This window comes from Hippocampus guttulatus, chromosome 16 (assembly GCF_054856545.1).
Source record: "Hippocampus guttulatus isolate MCC_2025c chromosome 16, RoL_Hgut_1.0, whole genome shotgun sequence".
Classification (NCBI taxonomy): Eukaryota; Metazoa; Chordata; class Actinopteri; order Syngnathiformes; family Syngnathidae; genus Hippocampus; species Hippocampus guttulatus.
Genome location: NC_141276.1, coordinates 5,754,196 through 5,779,981, shown reverse-complemented (window position 1 = coordinate 5,779,981; position 25,786 = coordinate 5,754,196). Strand labels below are relative to the sequence as shown.

General features: G+C 44.4%; 3 protein-coding genes across 3 annotated transcripts in view; 2 read left to right on the top strand and 1 right to left on the bottom strand.

Moving 5' to 3' along the window:
- Nucleotides 1-5: 5 nt before the first annotated feature.
- Nucleotides 6-10,631, bottom strand: cdk12 (cyclin dependent kinase 12). Its single transcript, XM_086132749.1, has 15 exons — nt 10,082-10,631; nt 8,670-9,894; nt 6,895-7,599; nt 6,316-6,492; nt 5,984-6,123; nt 5,745-5,915; nt 5,014-5,203; nt 4,871-4,927; nt 4,657-4,758; nt 4,466-4,543; nt 4,151-4,267; nt 3,939-4,070; nt 3,599-3,855; nt 3,028-3,414; nt 6-1,068 (listed from the first exon to the last, which is right to left on the bottom strand). Exons 2-15 carry the CDS (start codon nt 9,794-9,796, stop codon nt 740-742), a joined length of 3,969 nt encoding a protein of 1,322 aa, XP_085988875.1. The 5' UTR covers nt 9,797-9,894; nt 10,082-10,631; the 3' UTR covers nt 6-739.
- A 1,233-nt stretch (nt 10,632-11,864) lies between these two features.
- On the top strand, nt 11,865-25,272 carry fbxl20 (F-box and leucine-rich repeat protein 20). Its single transcript, XM_086132680.1, has 15 exons — nt 11,865-12,430; nt 15,076-15,137; nt 16,643-16,697; nt 16,775-16,849; nt 16,959-17,053; nt 17,168-17,236; nt 17,488-17,583; nt 17,889-18,015; nt 18,098-18,172; nt 18,317-18,447; nt 18,550-18,610; nt 18,733-18,777; nt 19,010-19,066; nt 19,153-19,365; nt 20,367-25,272. Exons 1-15 carry the CDS (start codon nt 12,389-12,391, stop codon nt 20,472-20,474), a joined length of 1,311 nt encoding a protein of 436 aa, XP_085988806.1. The 5' UTR covers nt 11,865-12,388; the 3' UTR covers nt 20,475-25,272.
- LOC147192717 (SH3 and cysteine-rich domain-containing protein 2-like) overlaps nt 20,574-25,786 on the top strand; it is a 23,339-nt gene continuing 18,126 nt past the window's right edge. The window contains exons 1-2 of the mRNA XM_086132679.1: nt 20,574-20,653; nt 25,411-25,456. Coding sequence (XP_085988805.1) covers nt 25,418-25,456 — 39 coding nt within the window. The 5' untranslated portion in view covers nt 20,574-20,653; nt 25,411-25,417. The remainder of the gene's footprint in view (nt 20,654-25,410; nt 25,457-25,786) is intronic.

The following is a 25,786-nucleotide window of genomic DNA, read 5'->3' as shown; positions in this document are numbered from 1 at the left end:
AACTGTTCGCATGACTTCCTTTAATAAACTCAAACAAAACATATATTACAAAATATTTTCTTTCCCCTTAGACACATGAAACGTACTCATTTGAAGAGAACCGTGGACCATTATTAGAACAATTTTCTTCAAACGTATTATTTTCTTTATTTAGAAAATAACTGCACAAAAAAAAAAGAAAAAATGTTTTTGCACACACACACAGGGAGGCAAAGAGCAGCTTCTTGATGTCCTCCAGGAAAAGCACTTAAAGTTTGTTTTATATGACTAAACATACTTCACCAAGCAGGAATGCTTGTTACTGAGCGACTTTTGTGTTTTAAAGAGCAGAGGATGAGCGCGATGTGCAATCTTAATAAGGTTTCTCACAAAACCGATTTTACTGTTTTTTTTTAATTGATGGCAAGTACAGAGCAGCATCAGAAAAAAACTAAACAAAAAAAGCATCCAGCCTTGCAGTCAGCACCATTCAGCATTCAGGCGGAAGATGAGGGAGCTAAGCAAAGCGTCTTTGCCGAAGAACTTTGCCCCATTTCCAGTGGCAGACAAATGCAAAACCTGCATAACAATAATTTTTAAAAATAAATCAAGGAACCGAGCAGAACCAAAACACTTCCATCGTATGATATCAGCAGTCCCTTTCTCCCAGATGATTTTAACATTCATTTCACGTGTGTTTTCTCTCAGTTAAGGAACTGGTGGGTAGTGCTCCAGGACCTGGGTGAGCTCAAGTAGGGGATCAGTGGGTAGTTCCATGGGAAAACCGGAGGTCCTGATCCTTGAGGAACTGTGCTGCGTTAGAAGAATCACTAAGAGTGGTCGGGGCCTCCGTTGCGGGCGGCGGAGCCTTATCTGAGCCCTCCGTGTTGGGTGACATACCCTCTGCATCCGAAGAGGCCCCCACGTCCGAGATGAGCTGGAGGAGAGCCGCTGCCATTTCTGATGTGCTGATGTCCTGGCTCAGGCAGGGGGAGCTGGGAGCAGGGGGCAGTCCCGGAGGAGAGGGTGGACGCTGGTCGCCACGTGGGAGCGCAGGGCAGGTGCTTAACGGGTTCCTTTTGGACACATCTGAAAAGGACAACAAACGTCAGCCATCACTCATTTTTTCCCCCCTAGGATACGAGGGCACATGCTGTAGTTCCTACCTTGACCACAAGAGGGATCCATTCAAATGGATTACAACATGCATTACAACTTGTTAGCTTGAAATGTCTTTCTATAATCATGTTAGTGGAAAAGAGAAGTATGTTTTTAAAGTGAGCACCTTTGTGAAAATATTTGCATGAATTTGTCATTAAAAAAAGCTTTTAAAGCAGCAAGAGTGGGGAATGGGTGAGAAACAGGGATTGGACATGGACAGGGTGACCACAATTGCAACAGCACCCTGAAGACCAAATAAAAGGGTTACTGCTGTCTGTATTAAAAGTAATCGGCCTCTCATTTATGGCTAACCACGTTCATTCTTGTTGAAGAAAAAAAAAAACAAAAAAAGTACAAATGGTGTGTGGGTAAAAGTAAAAAGAAGCACATGCATGTAAGGTCTAAAGATTGAAAACATTTATTTCCAGTTGATAACTTATGAGCGTGTAAAAAGGCGGACATGACAGTCTGAAGATTCCTGCTGCTGAAAGGTGTTGGGCGGTGGGGAAATGTGATACAGAACCAATGAGTGTGAAGAAACAAGGAAAATTGGAAAAAGGTGAGGGACGAGGATGGAAAAAAATGTGGACTTTTTTTTTTTTTTTACTTTCTACAAATGAATGACACTTGACTTTGTGGTGCGTTTATTGTGTACACCAGCCAGCTATATCCCAAGTGCAGCAAACCGTCACCCCGGTAACATGAGGACACTTTTTGTTATATACATATGGGGTCGAAAATTTTTAAATTTCAGGGCGTAAAAAAAGGGGACTAAATCATTTGCCCAATTAAAAATAATTATGCCAATAATTTCATCAGAACACACAGTACAGTAATCCCCCGCAGCATCGTGGGTCAACCTTCACAAAGTTATCGAGCAGGGGGTTCTTTTTTTTATTTTTTTGTTAATGTAAGCTATCCACTGATTCACTGAAAAACCTTTGAGCCGGTTTTTACACTTGACCACGAAGGGCTGCCTGTCGTACACTGAGCGACACAAGTGAACAATCGCGAACCAATTACTCTGCTCAGCTGAACGGAAAAACAGCAAACCCTGGTGCTCTTTTTGGAGAAAAAGTTACTGTATCTCCAGTTATACTGAACTGCATATTTTGCGCGGGCACCCGCAGCGGCTCCTCTTGTTGTGAGAGGGAAGAAATTTCATCTGTGCTGTATGTGCAACATAACAGCACATTTGACAAAGTTGTACTTGATATTTAATTGAACAACAAACATGAGAAAACGGGCTTGAACTACACACCCACACAGTGTAATGACTAAACAACTAATCAATTATCAAATTAATGCTTAATTATTTCTGATAATCAAAGCGTTTGGATACTTTTATACCTTTTTATAATTTAAATTTTATCCGAGTGCTCTGAATTTCAGCTTCACAACAGTAAATACTACGCAATTCCGAGAGTCGTTTGACTGATTATCGATTACCTTTATGTTGATAAAAAAAATAAAACATTTTCTCTCTCTTCTCCCCCCCCCCATCTCTCTACCCCCTTCCTCTCTCATATATATCAAAGGTGCCGTATTTACAGGTTCCTGAAAAGTGAAAGGTTTGAAGATACGAGGTTTGACTGCATACGCACTGTAGTGGTAAGGCCCCCAGTGGCGGGTGATTGGATGTTGTTTCCTGCCTGGGAATGTAATTTTTGTTGTTAAACATGGTCTTTTCTCTTGGCCATTACGTCCGTGAAGTGGCAATGCCGTTCAAAGCAGGGCTCGGTCCCTATCCCCACAAATAGCGGGGGATTACTGTGTGCTAATTCTGTTGATAGAAATCGAAAGTAACAATACTTTTCCTTGTCCTACTGAAGTTCCCAGTGACGACATCTGCCCGTGTCACCTCCTACAGACTAAAGCCAGACTTGCCCTTGCGCTCAGTCGTGGAAGTAGACGCAGCGCGCGTTAGAGCCTCCCCCGACTGGACGCCATTGCTGCTCTCGTCGGCCTGCTCCTCGCTTTGCGGCTTCATGATGTGGCCCAGGATGAGCGCCAGCAGGTTAGCCTGCTCCTCTGGGAGTTGCGCCGCATCCCCGGAGGCCGGGGACAACTCGGGCGGCTCTGAGGCCGACGCACCACCCTGGTGATGGTCGGAGGCCTCGCTGAGCGCCGACAACGACTGGCTGAGCGTCTCTGCGTTGGACTGGTTAAGGAGTTGGGAGACCTGCTGAAGGGAGAGGTCCGTCTGGCCTTGGAGGAGGTTGAGCAGCAGGGTCATTTCTGTCTGGTTCAGTTGCTCGGCGGCAGCTCCCAATGCTGGACCCACATTAGGAGACGAACAATCAACACAGGAACATTAGGTCTGGGTTATTTCTCATCCAAAAGTGGAAGGAAAAAAAAAAAGCAGTTTCCATCAACACAAAATTTTCTACACGCTGAACAATGTTTTACAATGTAAAACTATGTCTATTGAACACAATTTCCTATGGGAAGTATTTACCTGACAAATCGTTGTCCTGAGCCGCAGCCGAGGGTGGCTTCCCCTGCGCAGGAGGAGGAGGAGGAGGAGGCGGCGGCGGCGGCGGCGGGGGGGCCGGTGCTCCAGCTGGACTGGTTTGTGGACGACTGTTATCTCCGCTCGAGGTGCTTGAAATGTCCTTCCGGGGTGCTTTGGGGACGTCCTCGGGCAGCCCGCTCTGACGCGCACGCCGCCGCTTCTTGCTCCATAGCTCGTGGCAGTCTTGATGATGAGGAAGACTAAAGAGAGGGCGGGGGGAAAAAAGGCGACCATTACAGATGCGAAGCACTCGACTGAAAGGTAAGAGTTAAAGTCTACTGACTCTGGTGGCGGCATGTTGTTGGGGTCCACATCACACAGGAAGTCGCTGTTGAGTGCCCCTTCTGAAGTGCACCGGCGTGAAGGGTCCAGGGTCAGCATTCGGTCCAGCAGGTCAAGGGCAGAGGTGGGCAAGCTGTAAAAGACAGGGAGGCGTCTTCCAGCCGTGCGATACATGACGAATCGTATTCGGCGCAACTTTCGACAAGGACGTACAAAGCAAATTCCTCTCGCAGTCGCCGTCTGTACTGCTTCTTGGGCTTCATGGTGTTGAACAGGGGCAGCTTGATGACATCAGGCCAGGCTGCAGGACAGGGGGAGCCACACAGCCGACTGAAAGGCACATGCGGGCGCACACACAGACACACGCACACAAAGACAAAAGTTACCAAACAAACAGAAGTTCTCGAAAAATTCAAACTTAGTGGATTCCATTTAAGGCCTAAAACTGATGAGAGATCGCAACCTCCAATATTATTGCAAGCTAGTTGCCCGTTTCTCTGCACTAGCGGAAGCCTCAATATGACCTACCTGATGAGTTCCAGCTGCAGCAGCTCCTGATTGGCTTGAAAGATGGGCTTCTTGGTGAACAGCTCTCCTAGAATGCACCTGAGCCGCAACAGGCAGAGTTAGTCAAAAAATATCGTCAAAATGTAATATAGACTACGCAAAAAGATAAGAGCTCCCATGGAAATGTTTTTTTTTGTAGACTTTACACTCACCCACAACTCCACACATCGATGGCCGGAGAATACCTCTCCTCGCCCAGCAGCAGCTCAGGCGGGCGATACCACAGTGTGATGACTTTGTTCGTGTAAGGCCGACTGGAAATACAGAAAGTGTCAAAAAGAGTAACAGTGGCATCTAGTGGCGAGTCGATGGTACTGAAAAGGGAAGCCGCTATGGTCATGAGGAAGCTTGATGATTTTTGATTACCTCTCTTCTGAATTATAAAGGCGAGCCAAACCAAAGTCAGCCAGTTTAATCTGCCCTCTAGAAGAAACACAAGAGCACATCTCATATTGGAAATAGGCGACAAAATATTTCTGCACTGCAGCAGCTTCTTGTGTGAGTTGTACCTGTTGTTGAGCAGTATGTTGGAGCACTTGATGTCGCGGTGCAAGAAATTGTTCTTGTGGCAGTAGTCCAGACCCTCCATCAGCTGGCGCATGAAGCTGCGGATGTGCTCATGGGAGAACTGGACCATGCCCGACTCGAGCAGACCCATGAGGTCGTGGTCCATGTACTCAAAGACCAGGTAAAACGCTCCTAATTTTGTACAAATTGAAAAAAATAAACAAAGATTTTTAACAAATCTCAACTGTGATCTTTTCTCTGTGAAATTTGCATGTTCTCCCTATGCTTACTGAAGACTACAGGAGGAGGTAGCTTCAATATAAATAGCTGTATACTCCTTGCTGTGGAAGTTGCAAAATTAAGACATTTGCGCAGTTAACATCAAGAAAAAACATTCTAACTTTGGAGAGCCAACCGATATTCAAAGAGTCCAGATCACAGCTTGTCACAAAAAGTTGTTGTTGGTTCATGATCATCTCCATTTAACTAATTTTTAAAAATGTAATTTATGCTAACATGGTGCATATCTAACCTGTTTCATTTGAGCCAATGCACTTTAAATCCACCCGACTGAAAGTCCACTGTTCACTCCAGTTCACAGACTCATTCATTGATCCTGACCTCTTGATACCGAAACACTCAGCGAACCGGTCTTATTTCTGGCAGCAACCTCTAAATATTTCAGCCAAAAACTTCAAAAAGGCAAGTGACACAGCGTTTTTTAGCCACTTACCTTTGTCCTTTTTAAAGTCAAGAGCATCCTGCTTGTCGGTGACGATCTCCTTCATATTGACGACACTGCAGTGTTTGAGCTGCCGCAAGATCTTGATCTCCCGGATGGCCGTGATGGGAAAGCCCTCCTTCTCGTTATCCAGGCGGACTTTCTTCAGGGCCACCAGCTCGCCTGGCGACAAGCATGTGTGCCAATTACGGCTCTGTGCATATCATGGACGACGACGACGACGGTCTTACCCGTGTCTTTGTCCTTGGCCTTGTACACCTGGCCGTAGGTGCCCTCTCCGATGATGCCGATGATGTCAAACTTATCGACGCATCGCTTGCCCCAGTCGCTCTTGGTGTGTTTGCGCTCGCCGTAGCGAGGGCAACAAATCCTGCGGGCATTTACAAAAACAAAAAGTGGTTTGAGAGAATTCTGGCGTCTCAACCTAATATGCAACAAAATTCACAGTGTTAATATAATCAAGCAGAAATTGACCACAATTTGGCACAAAAATTGCACTTTTTTGATAAAACAATGTGAAACAGAAAAGACTTTGCAACCATATCTCATGAAAGAAACTCACTTTGGTCTCTTTTTAAGGGCGGGCAGGGTGAGCGACAATCCCTGATGGGAGGCCAAATGGAGGGGTGAAGAGTCACCGCCAGGCAGGGTGGGCGGCAGCGGGAGGTCGATGATTGACGGCCGGCTGCGAGTTTCCTTCTCCTTTCTGGATCCTCGCTGATAAGTGGACTTCTTTGGGCTGAACAAGGAAAGAGAAAAGAATCGTTTTGTCCAAGCACAAAAGGAACTTGCAGCCATATTCATAACAACAACCAATGAAACATTACAACACAATAATATGTATTACTGCTGTCAGGCCTTATAGTCGACGGCAATTTTCTCCAACATTTCTGGCCAAAAGATGACCGCTTAGATGACTTCAGGTAGCAACATTTATTCACACCAACCTAACCTGTAGAATTCAACAAAAATGACTAGAAACTGGCTCTTGTCTACCAGACTACAATGAAATTTTTAAAATGTTAAACACAATTTTAAAGGATGATCGATCATTACGGATAATTAAGGCTCAATGATTTATTTTTTTTAAATTAGGTAAGAAGCTAATTGATAAGAAATTGCAGGCCTGTGTGGTCCTCACCTGTGCTGAGAGTTTCCCAGCAACAAAGGGGGCAAAGGCAGGGGCGGCAAAGTGGAAGTCTTGTGGAGCGGTGTCTGTCGGGCGGGACTCCGCGCGGGGACGGGAGCGGGCGATTTGGCCGGGGCGGAGGGCGCCGGAGGCAGAACCTTAGCGTCAGCCTGCTGGGGCTTGGGTGGTGGTGGAGGCGGTGGAGTTGAGGAGGTTAAACCGGGAGCCTCGGTGGGTGATGGTTCAGGGGGAGCAGCTGGAGAGAAGGTGGTAGAAGCCGAAGGTAAAGGGTCACCCACTGGTTCTTCCAACATTGGTGCTTCCTGTGGTGACTGGACCGAAGGCAGTGACTGAGATTCCTTTTCTCCGGAGTCTTTTTCCTCCGGCTCCTCCGCTTTAGGTCGTGAGGAGGAGGAAGAAGAGGCTGAGGGGGCTATGGGTTTCTGTGTGGCGGGGGATGCGGCGCCGCTACCGCAGGCACGAGCCGCCGCCGCCTCAGCAGCCTGGCGCTCCTTCTTCCTGCGGCTGAGCTCGGCGCCCAGGCTGGAGTTGAGCGGCAGGCGAGTGGCAGGAGGTGAGCGGCTGGCAGGCCGGCTGCTGTAGGAGCCGGCAACCAAGACCCCTGCTGGGGGGCCATGCCGCTTGCTGCGGGAACGGGACGAAGAGCGATGAGGGGAGAAGAACACAGGCGATCGACTTCTGGAACGGCCAGAGCGTCTAAAAGGAAAGTTTGGAAACTTTATCAAAGGAAGAAAGCAGTTTCACAAGTGGCTGGGGTCGAAGTCACACTGACACATATTCGGGGAGTTGCTGAGCACTTGCATATTTAGAAACAGCCATGCTTCAATTCGGCTGAATTTTTTTTTTTTTGTTGCAATTTTAAAAAGTCTGTTTAAGTAAGCGGTTTGTTTCTTTCTTTTTTTTGAGTCAACAATGCAAAGTGACACAATGCCTCCCCATCGCGTTGTTGGTACAAGCAGTCAGGGAGCCTGACTACTTTTACCTTGTCACAGCTCTTTTAGTAACTGAGTACTGTGGCTTTGTAGGTATGCCACGTGTGCTTATGAAGAGCGACTGTAACAGGCGGTAATACTTCAAATGCAAAATCTGAGTTTTCAAATTCAACAAGTATTAATTTATTAGCAAGGTGACAGAATTTCCTGAAAACGACATTCGAGATGTCTGGTTGGAATGGCCACTTCATACTAATTAGAGCACATATTTGAGTTTTTATGTCTCCGGGGGAAAAAATGTTCTTGGGGGGAACATTTCGGAGTGATATTGCCCACAGAAAATTTTCAAAAAAATAACCACACCGTGAAAAATAGAGTAAAACAGTGTAACTTCATCATTTCTGAAGTTAATCTTTTTTTTTGTCCGCAATTTGAAGAACCCTTTCTCACATTGGCTGACAAGTTTTAGTTCAAAAATAAACCACGAGTACAATAGACCAGGCCTAAATTCCAAGTAGTTCTCCAAATAGAGGGGTCAAAATTACTCAAATGTTTTAAACAGCATTACGTGCCCTTAAAACTCAAGATAAAAGGGCACAAATGGAACATTATTCGTGATAAGAACAGTGTGCGCAGTGCGCATGTGAGAGTCATGTGTTGATGTTTTATGATCCTCCCTGTTGTATGTGCTTTACCGACATCTTGTGGCATCTACATGGAATTACAAAACCCTTTTCAGATCAAGCTCACCTGCTGCACTAATGAGGATAAGCACTATGGCTGCCCTCACAGAAAGAAAACTGTGCTAGCTATAAGAACTGGAGACATGCTTACCGAGACGCGGGGCTGGGGCTGGTGCTGGAAGAGCGTCGTGCAGCGTAGGGACTGATGGAGCGCCTTCTAGAGTAGGGACTGCTGTCCCGCTCAAAGCTGGACGACCTGTGCCTGCTGCCGTAGGGGCTGTCCGATCTCTGCCTGCTGCGCCGGCTCATGTCCCCGTAGGGACTCGGGCACTGCTGGGTGGCCTTGCGCCTCGAGTAGCTGTCGTCCAACATTGGGGCACCAAGTGGGCTCTCTCCCCTCCTGGGACTGGGTGACAAGGCAGCAGTGGCAGCTTTCCTGCGAGGGCTACCTCGACTTGCCTTGCCTTTGGGGCTGGACTTGTTGCTCTTGGAGGACTTGCGGTGGCTCCTTTCTCCGCGTACCTTCTGAGAGTCGGTGTGAGCGCCTTCGAGCCGCGCCTCTCGCCTCTGCTGTTTGTCCTTACGTGATTTGCCAGAGCGGCCGCTTTCCTTGCTACGTGATGAAGACGCAGAGGTACTACCAATGCTAACCATGGTGTGCATCTGGGAGAACATGGGATCTCCTCTTTTAAAGTCAAGCTCCTGCTGGATGTGACGCTTGGATGGTCCAGATGACAGCAATTTATCCTTGCCCACGCCGGAAGCGCTTTTGTCACGGTCCTTGCTGCTCTTTTTCTTGTAGCCCCGTGCCCCATTACCAGGGTCTCGAACTTTGTTGGGGTCCTTGGACTTTTTCCGGGAGTGTCTGTGGCTCTTACTCTCGCGGATGGGCTCTTCCCTGATGAATTCGGGTGATGGCTCGAGGCGCTCCATTACCACAACCCTCTCAGGCAATCTGGTGCTCGGTGGGTCCAAGAAGGTGTCAGAGTCTGAGCTAATATCGTCATACTCCACCAGGGGCTTCATCAGGACGCTAGGAGGCGCCGTGCGGCTCAGGGATATATATTCGGGAATCGTCGGCGGTACCACCGGCGATTCCCGAACTTTAGCCGACTTATGTCGCCTACGCTTTGACGAGGCCATCAAAGATTTGCAGTGCAACTTGCCGTCTTTGCTGGTCATGTCTCCCGCAGCTGTTTGGAAGGCGGCGTGAGCCAAGCCGCCGATGATTGATTCCGGCTTCCTCTTGGTCCCATGGTGTCGGTCCGAACCAGGCATCCCTCAAGCCGGCGTCGGTACCACCTCTCCCGCGGCTAGGCCTTGGCGGTCGAAGCAACTCATTAACCGCCGATTCAAGTACAAATTCTCAAGTGTTCCTAAGCAAACAAGAATAAACGAAAATCAACACAGTAGGCCGCTATCGTCCAGTCGGCCTCCTCGGTCAATGTCGATTCATTCCACTAGTAGTGTCGTCCAAACTCGACAAAGTAGAGGAATATCCCACTGCTGTTCTCCGGGGAAACACAATATTCACTTGCGAGTCCGTAAATGAAGTTTTCCTACCAAATGTTGGAGCATTGTGCTGTCGTCTTTCCGTCTCAACTTAGCTAGCACAGCTAGCTAACGCTGGGCCAGCTAGCGAGGTGAGCCGTGGAAAAAGAAAAAAAAAAGTCTCCTTTGTCAAAGCTGTCCTTGTCCGGTGCCAAGTTAGGGAAAAGATGATTTTATTCCACAGAATTACGGTTTTAGCGTTCACAAATTAGCAAATGTCTTCACTTTAAAAGACGCTCATCTCTCGAACAAAATGAAAACTTGACCCGGTTGGTGCTGTTTACATATTCCCTTTAATGTAAGCTTTATCCCCCTTTAAATTCAATATTGATACGAAATCATCGTTTTTTCGTGTGCAATAGATGTTCCAGTTTACTATCGATGGCTCTGGAAATCAACCAGGCCTGTATTTAGGGCGATGCTAATGGATTTAATAACATCCACAGCCCTAGCCGCAGGAGACTACAAACGCCATTGTGGCTCCTGTGACCAGCAACTTCTGCACACGAAGGATTGCACCGGAACTTGATGTTGTGTCAATCAAATACGTATACCAGCGAGAGCCAATCATCTTTAACAACCCGCCTACTTTTCTGGAGGAGTGACAGTTTGAGATGGCCAATTTTGGATGTGGAATCAAACATAAAATAAAACGCAGAAACTGTAATTAAGGTACATGTGCTATTTATGGATCCGTTTCTTTTTTATTTTATTAACGTTCTATTGAAAAAAAAACACAACTTAAAAAACTACTACCATTAATCCTCATAAATGTGTGTCATAAAATATTTCAATTAAGATAGCTAGGAATGCCGATAATAATCCAAAATCGAAGAGTTTTTAATCCAGGAGGAATAATTGAAAAGCACAAGTGACGCTAAAATGACGAGCGGAAACTGTCACGGTGGGCGTGGTCTAGGGAGAAACGAGAAAGTGACGACTCGCACTGCAATGAAAAATGTTCCAAATAACGTTTGGGGGGATTCGAATAATAGTTTGACTCAAGTCAGCAAGTATGCAACCGTTGAAAGACGTCATTCGTAAATCAAACACGTTACTAAGAGAAAAATCTAAGAGTATGACGAATGAATGTTGATTGGCTATGCTAGAACGATGTATGATGTCGCCCACGCGCGGGCACACAATTAATTATTCATATCATATGTGAAGTTAAAGCGGTTCAGATAAGGGGTGGGTGGATATAGTTCATATATAAATCCGTGCTCCCACGGCAATAACAAAATTTCCAAACAACGATCGTGGGAAAGAAAGCTGTTGGAATCAATCCAGCAAGCATTGTGTGTCATTTCGGATGTATGAGACATCAGAACTAACAATTCCACTGTCAATGTTTGTGATCGTGAAAAACTATGCCAAGGCCCTAATTTTACATTATGGAACCTGTATGTAGTGCTTTAACTTGTATGGAGCGCTATTGTTGTTGTGTATATGTGAAGTGAACGTCATCTTCTGACGACTCTGTAGGATAGACGTTTTAATGAATTATGGAATCAAATTTGAAAGCATAGTCGAAAACAACATAAAACTCAGAAAGCGTGTTGAATAAGTTGAATAAGCAAACGATGTCAAAAGAATTTACCTGAAAATAAAATAAAATACAAATCAGCAGTGTAAAGGACCACGGACGCGTTTGACAATTTTGATGCTGATTGGCTCTCTCCTCACAATAGGGCGCGGCCTAATACAAACAAGGAAGTGGTATTTCTCATGCCAATAACAAAAGTTCAAAAGAACGCTTGATGGCAAATACATTTATTATAATCAAGTGAGCAAGCATGAATGCGACGTGTGTGTCAGTAGAAAACAAATGCGGCCTTTGATAATGTATGTCATCGTGGAAAAGGGTGATTTGGCACTCATTTTAAATATTTGAGTCGTGCACTGGTGGGTTGATGTCGTGTAATTAAAGCAATGATACGATTTGATGAATAATATTCTGTGTGGACGTCCACTTTAGATTCCTTTATTTGTAGTTATGCGCGATAAATGTGTAAGGCGGTCGTGTGCGTGGATGGGAGGGAGCGAGTGAGAAAAGGAGAGAGGGAGGGCGAACCAAAGCCAATAAGGGCCTATGCTGGCTACTGCCCGTGCACACAGCGCTTTATTTTTATTTATGCCGAGCAAGAATCTCGTGTTTGTAGGCCCAGTCCGTGGCGTCTAAAAGCCAGCTACCCTCTCCGGGGAGGACGGTAGCATGATAGCCGTGGATGGGAATCGACAGGAAGAGCGTCCCCGTCTGCTGCATTCCGACTGCGCCCGCACCCGAAGCCACCGAGTCGGCAAGCGGCGGCGTCCGACATGGGGAAGGAGGTGAACGGCGTCTCACGGAGCCGCTTTGAGGTGAGTTCACCTGGGCCCCGTCAAACCTTTGACACGCCGTTGCATCACGTCACAGGACCTCGCTTCGGACCACCATGATTACATTCGTGGACGAAAATAATAATCAACGGCGACATTGACGCGGCTCAAGCACCGTTTGGGATTAGCTGCAGTGCTTTGTGCTAACAACAACAAGGCCTTGGCTGGCTTGTCAAATCGACGAAGAGGATACAAAGCGGTATAAATGTCGGCTCGTGTTGTTGTCGTCGTGTGGTGCGTTAAAGGTCCCTGGATTTCCTTTCTCTTTGCGCCATCAAAACAAAACACTGCCAAGCTACATGTACAGCAACAGCTGCCCGGAAAATCATAGTTCCTATTGACGTAGCCGTTTTTAGTTCACAATTTAAGTTCGTATTGGGGTGTGTAACATGTACTGGACTTTTTTAGCAGGGGTTTTGTGCTGCAGGATCATGGGTTTGGTGTAATAGCTCCAGTCCAGATTGACAGCCGACCGCAGGCCATGTACCTCATCAACGATGGCATTTATTTAACCACAAAGAGCACACTCGCTGGTTGTGTAAAGTCAGTAGAGCCCTTGCGGTTGTAGAAAAAGTAAACTTGATTGTCTACTTGCGTTAGATGTGTTTGTTGTCGATATTCGGACAAAAACCTTTTCCCTAAAACTGCGGCAACGTCAGCCTTGCGTTCAGCCCTCAAGTGAGCGTTGGATTTATTTTCTTATTGTGTATTTGTTTGAATAAATCAATGCGTGCAACAGATGCAGGCCGTTATCCTCCAGCCTGGACAAAACAGCTGCGGGCTAAAGCAAGCTAGCTACAGACAGCAGGCTAAAACAGAAAAAGGTCCTTGTCTTCCTTCAAAGTAAAATAAGTTGTGTGTGTTTTAGAAAGCGGATTTCCGGTTTGTGCTTTTTCCCCGATCCAATACAGTACTTACCGTCTTACCAGATCACTGTTTCCAAACCTTTACATATTTAGAAACAAACATTTAGAAACAACATTATCACAAAAAGTACGTGCTGAAATAACGACAGTGTCGCCCCAATTTATTCACAAATTAACCTGCCTTGAGAGTAAAATCGGTGCTTGTTTATTTGAACATAAAGCTATTGCAGTTTTGTAACACCTGTACAAATAGCGGATTTATTATTGTTGATTGAAACTGTTAACATATGTTTTATAGAAATGTATACAGCGCAGTGCTTGTTTACATGACGTGTTTAAGTACTAATTGAACAATAGTTTATAACTTAAAATGGTCTTTTAAATCTACTGCTGTTCACACAAATGGTTTTAGTTTGGCATTTTCTTTAGTTTGAATGTGATGGCTGGGCGTGTTTGGTTGTCATGTCAAATGCTATTGTTGCAATACAAACTTGAATGGGCTATGTCACACTTTCCCACTATAGCACACAAGGTGAGCATGAAGCATACATTTTCCAAATCTGTTTAAGATCGGTTTAATGTCTTCGTGGTGTTGCTTTATAAGGTTCTACAGCAAAGCGTCGATGGCTTGCTTGAGGTTACGGCTCTGGCGGCTTTTTTAGTCCGCTTCATTTAGTGACCTCAGTTGGCCTGCCAGAGAAAGCATAACACTCACATTCAAGCAGCGTCGGGTTCATTTTATGTTGGATTACAAAGGAGCGGGTGGGGGGAGGGGGGTCAATGTCTACACGTCAACCGTGGAAAGAGTTGTGGATTATTTGGCCAGGGAGCACAAGCCGAGCTGTCAGAGTCAATTTGCCCTAAATCTAAATACCAAAAATATCCAAGCAGTTGGTATTGTGTAAGTTTGTATCTATACAGTACAGTATCCTGTAATATACGTGTCCTTTCAAAATGGACATTGGCTGGCTCTGACCTAGACCCTCATGCATTTTCAACCACTCTTTTTACACAACCAGATTAATAGCAGTGTGATCTTTAATGTGTATTTATTAAAAATCATCACATCACAGCCGTTTGTTTGTTTGTTTGTTTTACTGTCCGAGGGGTAGCATCTTGTAATTTCACAGAGGCAATATAGGGTTTCCTCGCTTTGTTGACAAAGTTCGTTTCCGCTTTGGTCCGACAACTGTTTTGGGGTCTTAATACTCTTTTCTACAGGATACGATTAAACGATGCCTTTCAATATTCTCAATCATCCAGGTCATTTTATTATCAGAGCATTGATCGCAAGTAGCCTGTTGTGTTTTAAAGATCTTTCGCCTCTCATCCATGCACGCTTCATCACCCTGAGTGTCGGTGTGTATACTCAACCATTCATCCCATAAATTGAAAACCCATCCCTAATGAGAGGGGCAGACTTATGACCACACATATGTCCTCTTTTTTCCCCATTAAAAGAAAATCAATAACAACAAATAAACCAGATTGAGACACTTTAGCTTTAAGACAACCCTGCCACCGATTCAATGCTCTAAGAAAGATCATGAGCGTTAAAAAAAAAAGTGCATTCAAAGGATAACAGGTTATCAACCATCCAAAGTGCTTTCCTGATGTTTTTTTCTTCTTTTTTGTTTCTTTTATCACCTGTTCAGCGCTCTTGTCCTCTTAGTGACATTGTAGCTGTACAGTATCGTCATTTACTCTTCAGTGAATTTTCGCAGTCTTTTGTTGACGTTAACTGTGTGGCGCACCTTGCAGATGTTCACAAACAGCGACGAGGCTGTCATCAATAAGAAGCTACCCAAAGAGCTGTTGCTGCGGTGAGTGACGTGTTTGGGGTTTTTTTTCTTTTTAATTTTGAAGCAGATAACACAGACGGAATGCATATTCTTCACAATTTTAAAACCGTACTCAGGTATGTTAATATGTTTGTGACACACTTTTGCCAAAACACCCCATCCATTATGCAATACAATACATCCTGATTTATATGCGCTTATCCTCACAAGGGTCACATGCACGCTGGAGCCTCTCCCAGGTACAGGCGGGGTAAACCCTGAACGGGTTGCTTGCCAGTCGCAAGGCACACGTAGACAAATAACTCAAAATACCCCAATGATCAAAAATCAAAGCACGCTTTACACCCTTCTATGTCCTTGCTGAACTACTGTAAGTGTGTTTTGAGGGGGCGGTCCTGTCTCATGCAAATGAGCCTCTGCGCATCCTGCCCGCCTACTGTGGGCCTTTTCATTACCTCGGCAACCGTGGGTGGTGTTTGGTTTGCGACGAGGCGTGTGGCTACTACTAGCCCAGAATATGAAGGAATAAAAAAAATGACTCATCTTAAACTTGATGAGCGGGCAGGCACTTCAGACACTTCACTATTTGTATGCAAGCAATTCAAAAGTTAATTTTCCTTCATGTATCCCCTTGAACTCACGAGAGACCAGAAAGATCTGGATATCATACTCAAAAGACACAATTGGCTTTCTCCGTCCTCGAACAAAAGCAAACACAGAACGCATAAATGCCCTCTGGCGATGACATTAACCGAACAGCAGGATGCACATTTCTCCTTATCCTCAACCGCTCCCTGGATGCTTCATTAAAACGCGACGCCTTTAGGTTATACAACATTCAAATTGTTTTCAGACTCGAGTGGGGGGGGGGGGGGGGGATAAGCCTCTTAGCAAAATGAAGTCCGTAACTCAAACCTCGGTCTCGCTCGCCCATACGTGCTTCAATGCCTGCAAACTATTACACTCTTCACTGGCTCACAGCATCCTATTGTGACGTTAGCAGTCCGTGAAGTTGTTCGGCTGCAATGTGACCTTCAGTAGGGGGAGGATGAAAAACCTGATTTGTTGTGCCAATTTGATCCACATCGCGAATGAAAAGTATGAGCGGCTAACTAAAGTGCACGTGATAAAATAACAGCAAAAAGTGTGGCCCTTTATTTATTTAGTTAGTTAGTTCGTTTCTCCGGTATCGTAAATAACTGGAGGAGGCCCACTGGGATCCATTGTGGTTCTCAGGGACCCGGCAGTCTTTTTAATATAGAAACAATATGCACTGAGTAACAACATAAACATAAAATTTTACTATTGTTTTCTTGTTCCACACCACAAGACTCATCACTTAACGCTGAACCTTCTGTCACCGCTTGCCCACCTCATACCCACCCACTTGCTCCACTTGCAAACGCTGCTCCGAATGAAGCATTTCATTGCAATACACTTGATAGGTCTTGTGTTTTTCCTGAGCAGAGAAACGTACTACCGATGTGATCCTGTCGGGGACCTAACTGTCCTTGCCTATCTTGCAGAATCTTCTCCTTCCTGGATGTGGTGACGCTGTGTCGCTGTGCTCAGGTCTCACGGGTGAGTGAGTGCGCGCACGATCGTAATTCTAGTTTCTAGATTTGTGTTCAATGACAACCGTCCGCGTATGCCCTCAGTCCTGGAATGTTCTGGCTCTGGATGGAAGCAACTGGCAGCGGATCGATCTCTTTGACTTTCAGCGGGACATCGAGGTGGGCTTTGGTTTATTTGGCACCTGGCCGCATGTGCGCTGATTATGGAGGTGAATGAGGAGACGCTTTGTGTGTGAACGCGTGTTATTTTTATTCATTTTTTTTGCAGGGCAGAGTGGTAGAGAACATCTCTAAGCGATGTGGGGGGTTCCTGAGGAAGCTGAGCCTACGGGGGTGCCTTGGTGTGGGCGACAGCGCCCTGAGGTGAGAAGCCAGCCTAGAAGAGGAGAGAGGTGAATTGAAATTCTGCTGCCTTTGTGTCCCATATGAGCTTTTGTTTGTGTGTGTGTGTGCGCATGTTTGTGTGAATTTTTGTAGGACTTTCTCACAGAACTGCAGGAACATCGAGCTGCTCAGTTTGAACGGCTGTACCAAGATCACTGACAGGTACCGCCTACATACAGTAGCTCGGGATAGGGACCATGTACTGCCACTAATAGCCCAAAAAAAAAAAGTAATTGACGCTTCCCCTTACGGTAATTATTTTTATTATACCTGTGGTGATAGTTTAAACTAGGGATGCGCAACTTAAATGTTGGCGAGGACCACAATTTTTCATCGGTACTATTGGGGATCCACAAAGGGCGTTTGCTGATTGATGTTTATATGGCAAAACATTGTTGTCCTCTTCTTTGCAGCACATGTAACAGCCTGAGCAAGTTCTGCCCAAAGCTGAAGCACCTGGACCTCGCTTCCTGTACCTCAATCACCAACCTGTCGCTCAAAGCCCTCAGGTGTGTACTACAAGTAGTACATTGCCTGTACAAAGGAATATTGCAGTTCCATCATTTTCCTAAGGCCTTGTACACACAGCCACACCCGAATCCGGATTGGATCCAGATAGTTTGTTATATGGCCTATGAACAGCAGGCCCCCTAGTTGTTGAAATCGGGTTTCAGAGCACTTGTGTGGACAGGAGACCTTACACAGTAGAGTTTCTGATCAGTTTAGCAGGTTGGTTTTACGAGTGCAAAAAAGACCCGGCTTTACAAAATGGCTTTCTTTCTCTTTTTATGTCACTTATTCCCCCCCCCCCCAGCGAGGGCTGCCCACTGCTGGAGCAACTCAATATTTCCTGGTGTGATCAGGTCACCAAGGATGGCATCCAGGCTCTGGTCCGATCCAGTCCGGGACTCAAGGGTCTTTTCTTAAAAGGCTGCACGCAGGTGCGCTTGGATTTTTACCCTGTTTTTGGTTGAGTTCCACTTGTGATTCTGTGAAATGTACTTATTTTTTTCCCCGTTTCAGCTCGAAGATGAGGCACTGAAGCATATTGGGGCGAACTGTCCCGAGTTGGTCACGCTCAACTTGCAGACATGCTCTGTAAGTGCAGTCAGTATGAAAGCCGAATAAGGCTGCTGTGTTTGAAATCGTTTTGGGATCACACTATGGGCTATATTTATCTTAAACTATTAATTGATTTTTTTCCCTCCTATATTAAACTATACTTCCTGTACCCACGAGTAGCAGATCACAGATGATGGCCTCATCACCATTTGTCGAGGCTGCCATCGTCTTCAGTCGCTGTGTGTGTCAGGCTGCGCCAACATCACGGACGCCATCTTGCACGCGCTCGGACAGAACTGCCCTCGCCTCAGGTAACGCTCAAATACGCCTTCAAATCAGAGCATGTGACATTGATTAATTATGAGTTGATATTATTTTAAAACTCAATCCCCCTTTGCCTTTTTTTTTTTAAGAATCTTAGAAGTGGCCCGCTGCTCCCAACTTACAGACGTGGGCTTCACGACGCTAGCGAGGGTGAGTTTAAGTACATTATTAGATATAAACGATCACTTTCTATTGATTGATTGGCCTATTTTTAGATGCAGGAAGACAAATTAGAAGTAAATGGCACTACGATCTATTGAATGTCTTTATAGAATTGTCACGAGCTTGAGAAGATGGATTTAGAAGAATGTGTACAGGTAAGTATAGTGCTTTATCATGGTTCATCGTTGTGGTATTTTTTTGGAGGGGCGGGAGGGGGGGGGGGGGGCGGTAGTCACAATCACCATGCATTTTCAAGCATTAATTGAACAATTTAAGAATAGTGAAACAGAAAAAAAACACACTGCAAAAGCTGCTGTTCACGTGCAGATTCGCTGATATCACATGCCTTGTCATCAGTCTGTGCTTATGATTTTTCTTTTCGCTCAGATTACAGATGGAACGCTCATCCAGCTTTCTATCTACTGCCCTCGGCTCCAAGTTCTGGTGAGTGTTGCGCTCGCATCGTTTTGCTGACTCACAGCCGCGCGGCTGCAGTCACCCGAGTTCTTCACCCCTCCCGCCACCCGCAGAGTCTGTCTCACTGCGAGCTCATCACCGACGACGGCATCCGCCACCTGGGCAGCGGGCCGTGCGCCCACGACCGACTGGAGGTGATCGAGCTGGACAACTGCCCGCTTATCACCGACGCCTCACTGGAGCACTTGAAGAGCTGCCACAGTCTGGATCGCATCGAGCTCTACGACTGCCAGCAGATCACCCGAGCCGGCATCAAGAGGCTAAGGGTGAGTGGCTTTTGCAGACAGTATCGAGGTTCTCAAGTGGATGCAAATGACGGCAAGGAATTTTGAGCTCGTTCCAAACGACAGGTCAGGTGGTGTCCCCGAACGGCAAGGCGGGTTTCGTCCGTCTCAATAAAATCATTTGTGTGAAATGGCAAAATAACAATGACGGCTAATTAACGTCAAGTGCAATGAAACATGTTGACCAATAAAGATGGAAACAGACATCTGAAGGGCACACTTGAATATGAAGAAAGCAACATTGGATACACGGTCACAAAATGAAGTAAATATAAAGGCATGGGGAAAAATATATACCGGTACTCTGAAATATATTCATACATTCATTGAAATGTGATCGGAAAAGTATATTGAATTTCTTTGCTAATCACATTTGTATTGCATGAGTACTCTTTGCATTCATTATTTTTATACTTTTCATAGTCTTTAATTCAGTCATATATGTTGTATTTAATTGCCTTTTTATGGGGAAGTAAAGGAGCTAAAGATGCAATTAATGTGAAAACTCAAAAGGTTAAATTAGTTTCTATTTGAAAAAAAAAAAGAAAATAATTCAATACAAATAAACTGGAAAAAAATGAACGATTGTAATATGAAGTCTTAATACAATTGTCAATTGTGATTTTTAATTGGTAAATATATTTATTTCATGTATTTATGGACCAATCAATATATTTTATTACCTCTTTATTTATTTAGTGGATATTATTTTCTATTTTTTGACTATGATATTAATGACTTCATTCTTATAGTAGATAAACATTTGATTTGCATTTTTATGCGGTAAAAGAAATAAAAGACACCTGTAGCGGAAACGGAAAGGATGATTAATTCCTTTTTTCGGGGAGAAAAATTCCAGTTGAGATATAAATCCAATGGAAAATCTGAGATGATGCATGTAAATGAACAGAAAGCATCCATTCAATGTACAAAACGCAGCATTCCACATAACTTATTTCTCTTTCATTTCTGTGCATTCGTAGACCCACCTGCCTAACATCAAAGTGCACGCGTACTTTGCCCCCGTGACTCCTCCGCCTTCGGTGGGGGGCAGCCGCCAGAGGTTTTGCCGTTGCTGCGTCGTGCTATGATGCAAAGGACATCGACATCGGTCTACTTCTCCCCCGCCCCACCCCCTCCACCGCGTGTGACCCGGAGTCCCTCCTATTCAAGCTTCTCTCCCAGGACCCCGCCCCTCCCTTGGTCAATCAGTGCATTCTTGCTGCGTCCCCTCCACTTTATAAGCTGCAGAGAGACCAAACAGTGCAGGGTAATGCACACTCCACACATTCATGTTTTGTGCTGATGTTTAGCACGTTCAACTCAAACAGTTCCGGGGTACGGGGTTTGGATCTCCTCTCCGGTCTTCCTGTTTGGAGTTTGCGTCGGGCTTTCCTCCCATATTCTGAAAACATGTTAAGTTCATTGAAGACTCTAAAGTGTCCATAGGTGTGAATGTGAGTGTGAATTAGGGCTGAACGGTTTTGACAAATAATCGGATCGGGATTTTTTTTTTAAATTAAATATTGCGATTGCAATTTAATATGCGATACTTTTTTTCATGGTTCTCTTACCAAGTTTTCGTTTTTAACAAAAATAAGCAACAAATGAATCTGTATGAGGATAAACAATATCAAATTTATAATAATAAATGTTTTGGTCTCCCAGAATAGGCTTATGCTAAAATGTAAGCAAATGAACCTTGACTTAATACCAAAAGCAGTTGCTCAACTTCAATTTGTTGTTAACTCACGAAACACGTTTGACTCTTTGAGTCCTTTAAGCATTCAGCATGACAGCTCAAAAAAATTCCGACAAGTGTGTCGCATAAACTTATGGTCATAAATGAGATTTACAACAATGACGTCAACCAATCTGAGGCTTTATCCCTCCCCAAGCTTTTTATGTTTCATGAAACAACAATATGTTAATATGTGGCGTGCGCTTAGAAGCACCAAAACTGTTTCCCCAACCGAAATGAAGCACGTTTTGCTTTGCAAATTGCAGCCTTTGCGATTTCAAATTGTCAATCCACTACAGTGCCATGTCAATTTGAATTTGACAAGTTGTTCAGCCCTCGTGTGAATGCTTGTTTGTCTACATGAGCTACTGACAACTACAGTAACCTCGCAGAATTTCTATTTTCTTTTTTTTTTTTTTTTGTGCAGAAAGGAATTGACAAAACGCGTAGTCTATCTTTTAGATGAATACTGGTCAAAAATCAAGATTTAGCTCCGATTTTGACATGTAGGGTGAATTCCATTATTATACTCTGTACGTTTCCCGATCCATCCGTGCAACTGGTGCCAACTCCCTTTTCGAAGTTGGCTATGCCTGTGAATCCAGGCTCCACTTCCCAAAAGGTGAGGTCCCGAGATTGAAACAAGTCTCAGAAAACCTATTTCACCTTGCATACCGATGCATGTTCGTTGGTAAGTGAATTACCGTACTTACAATTTGACGGGTGTCCGGTATTAAGTCAAACAGGATAAACACCAGTTTTTCCAGAGGTTATCATCCCTCCCAAGATACAAAGCCTCCTCAAACTTTGAATCACTCTAATGTAAAATGAGCCCAAAAAAATGGAATTGGCCTACTCTTGTTCTCAATGTGTGCCCCAGCGATTGACTGGCGGGGCGTACCCCGCTTGTCACCCTAAAGTCAGCTGGGATCGGCTCCAGCGGATAAGCAGTTTAAAAAAAAAAGGATGAATGGATAAATGTTAGGTTTAGTGTAAAACAAATGGAGAAAGCTGTAACAACAAACCCATTGACCTCAGGACACCTCCATTTTCTTTTCATCAACATCCAATCATAAGTTACCATCAGAAAGCACTTTTCTGATTGGATCACTCAATACGGCCCCAGGAAGAACTTTCAATACATAACATGGAGCGTCTGCCATGTGGTTGAAGTTCGTTTTTCTTGAATGTAATATGGTGGGGGCAGGGGGGGATGTGTGAAGCAATGCAACGAGCATTTAAAAACATTCTTGCTGTGGATGGCGAAAGAAAGCACAGCTTCTCATCTCACATCCTGCACATGTTGGAAAAACTCCAGAGTCAGCGTCTGGGTATACCCCCGCCCCCTTCTCAAAAAGTGACACAGCCAGTGAACAGCAGCAAAAAAAAAATGTATTGAAAAGAAGATTAAAAAAAAAACAGCAAGCTATCTGCTTTTTGCACCTATTGGAAAAAACATCCAGACTGTTTACAAAGAAGAACATAATGAGGTTTGTACTAACTGTGTGCCCCACTCACTGGATTCACACACTGAGGTTGGTGCCCCTCCCCTGTCTATGTTGTCTCGATGTGCGTCATTGGCGAGGGGGGGGGGTGAAGAAAAAGAAAAACTATTTTTCTAAAACGAAAAGCAGCACACATTTGGGGGACTGAAGAAAATGCCAAATGTTGCATGTGACACCTATTTTTCTTTTTATTTTTGAACCCGGATGTACAGTACATAAGTGAGGACTGTGGGAGTCTTGACAGATGACATAATCGAAAGAAAGACTATGAAAAGAAGATGGATATAAAAAAAAAAAGAAACATTACTCTGGAAGATCAACAGGAAGAAAAAGCCAACCATCACGTTTTGCTCTGATTTCACTGACTTGTACGAAAGAGTACTAGGGTCACTCTGAAAAGATAAACATTGGTCATATTTTCTGTATCAAAATACACATTTTGGTCATGTTACAAAAATATAGTCATCGTATTGCAGAAAGTTATTTTAATTAGTGAGTGGCGCAATTTCCCTGAACGTTTCAGTTCATTGGAAACATGCCGTCCATTTGTATTTATAATTTTTTTTCTCCAAAAAGGCCAACAGTCAATGACTGCTTTCATAAATTATGAATTTTTATTTTCCTGAAAAAGTGCATCGTTATTTTTATAAACTACAAATTTATTCTCACTTTACGACTTTATTCAATGTAAAATTAGGAATGCACTCAAGAAATCTTTACGGGTAATGTGACAATGTTTTATTTGGAATATATTTTTTTTTCAAAAAACTTAAAAATGTCAGTATGACAACTGTCACATAACTTTGGTCTAACACAATTCCACAAATTCTGATAGTATTAGAAATTATGACCCATGCCCATAATATTAATATCCAGCTTCACATTATATCATTGCATTTTTTCTTGTATAATTAAGACAATTTCATCTCTTTTCTCTCTTAATATACCAGCATTCTTCTGAAAAAAGATTTCCCTTAACTTTATTGATGCAAAAAAAAGAAAATTTGTGAAATTGGCAGTTTTTCCCCATGGAACTTTGATTTATACTATTTTTGTTTGTTTTCCTCCATTTAGTGTGGCCCTAATACTCCTTCGTGGACTCCTGGAGTCCAGACCGGTTGTGGTTTTTGATGGGCCCATGAAGTATTGAAACCTCCGACTACCTGCATTTATTTTGCCCCTCCTTCTATATTTCACTGCCCTCCCTTTGCCTTGTTTCTTTTCTTTTGGCGTGGCTCAGATTGCACCTGCTTTGTGTTGCGTTGCGTTCCGTGTCTCCTCTGAGATTTTGTATTTTTATCATCGTCGTAAATCTCCAGGCCAGGTGCAATTGTAAGTAGGATTTTTTTTTTCGCTCTCTCTCTCTCAGATATTACTTCTCATATTTCCCTGAATTGAAACGACTCTTCAGGCATGACGTGCCACTTTGGAATAATCCTCCTTTTTTCTATGTCGCACTCTTTTCTGCTATTACCCTACACCAAATTCCCCAAACGTGACTGAAATGTGGAATGTTAAAGCGTCCTAAATGTCCCCAAAATGGATTGAAGGAGGCGAAACAAGCTTGAGTCAAGATTCTCATAATTTTTGTGGGGATAATGCAAAGCAGGATGAGCCCCGTGTAATCCCGCCGTTTTGTTCGAGCGGGGCTCTACACTAGGGGGGATTAGGGAACGTGTCAAAATGGCAGCCGTGTACCCCCGAGAAATGAAAGCGGGATTGATTTTCCTGGCCCATGTGTCAATACGAGAGAAATGCCTTAAGGAGCTTGCGGACCAAAGTGTCAATGCTAACTCTGAAAAGCTTGAATCAGCCCACTGACCCGTGTGTCAACGCTAACTCTGAAAAATAAAGGAAGGAACGTGCGATGAAGTCTTCTGGCCCACGTGTCAATGCTGCTGGTCCAAATGTCAACACTGACTCTGAAAATGCAAGGAGACTTCTGGCTAATGTGTTCACATTCACTCTGAATTTTACCCGATAGTGAGGCGAGAAAGAATCCGCTGGCCTATGTCAACTTTGGGGGAAAGTGAGAGCAGCTCGCTGGACCTTGTGTCAATGCTAATAATGGATTTACTGCGAGAAAACCACAAAAGAGCCTGCTGGCCCATGTGTCAAGGCTAACTCTTGACTTAACGCAGGTAGGAATGGTGCAAAGATATCTGTTGGCGCATGTGTCAACGCTGACTTTGGAAAGCATAGAGCAGCTCACAGAACCGTCTGGCAACGCTATCTTTGAATACTCCGGTCAGAAAGTGCAGAGAACGATGTTGGCTCGTGCGTCAATGCTAACGCTTGGCTAGTCAATTGGCCCGTGTGTCGACCGCTCACTGTTGAGAATAACGGTAGGAAAGCTTGTGTCAACATCATCGCAAAACAAACACACGGTTGGCTCCCCTTGCATTTGAAAACACACAAACACTGGAGTTAGAATGCAAGAGGTGAACCCAGCCACCCGGGTGCCCCAAAACAGGACGCCTTCTTCATTGAAATCTGGGCGATATTTAAAAATTGACAATGACTGTAGTTCATGAAATTACTGTAAATCGTTTCTTTTTATTTTTTATTGTTTTCATCTTTTTTTTGTACAATTAACCGATATAAATGAATTATGTATGTATAAATAAATATATACCTATATTATTAAGGCTGGCGTAGTTTTGTCACAAAGTGCTTGGGCTAATGTATACCCTCATTGAACCGTTAGATGGCAGCATTGAGCTTGTATGGAGATTCGTGCCGTCGACTCTGGCCACTAAATGCATGACCGCTCCATTGCAGAAACCGGATGATGGATGCCACTCAACTCCAGGCACGTTTAAAAGAGGTGAGAGCCCCCCCGAGTGTCACGTCAGAGCATTCGAAACATGTTCCATAAATTTCACCTGAAAGCCAATTATCCCGAACTTTTTTGTGAGTTGTGTATCTTTCTATATGTGATATAATGTGATCAAGCGTCTTGCTCCGCAGCCTTATGGTGGCACCGTGACGTCCATCATCGGAACTGCGATGCCTTTCCTGTCTCCTGAGTCCTTTTGTGTCCTACTTTTGTTTTCTCTGAAAAGCTTCAAGGAGAATGCAAAGTGTGTGTGTGTGTGTGTGTGTGTTTTCTCCCCCTGCAGCAATTCTCACGGCTGTTTTGCGCGGGAGGATCAGT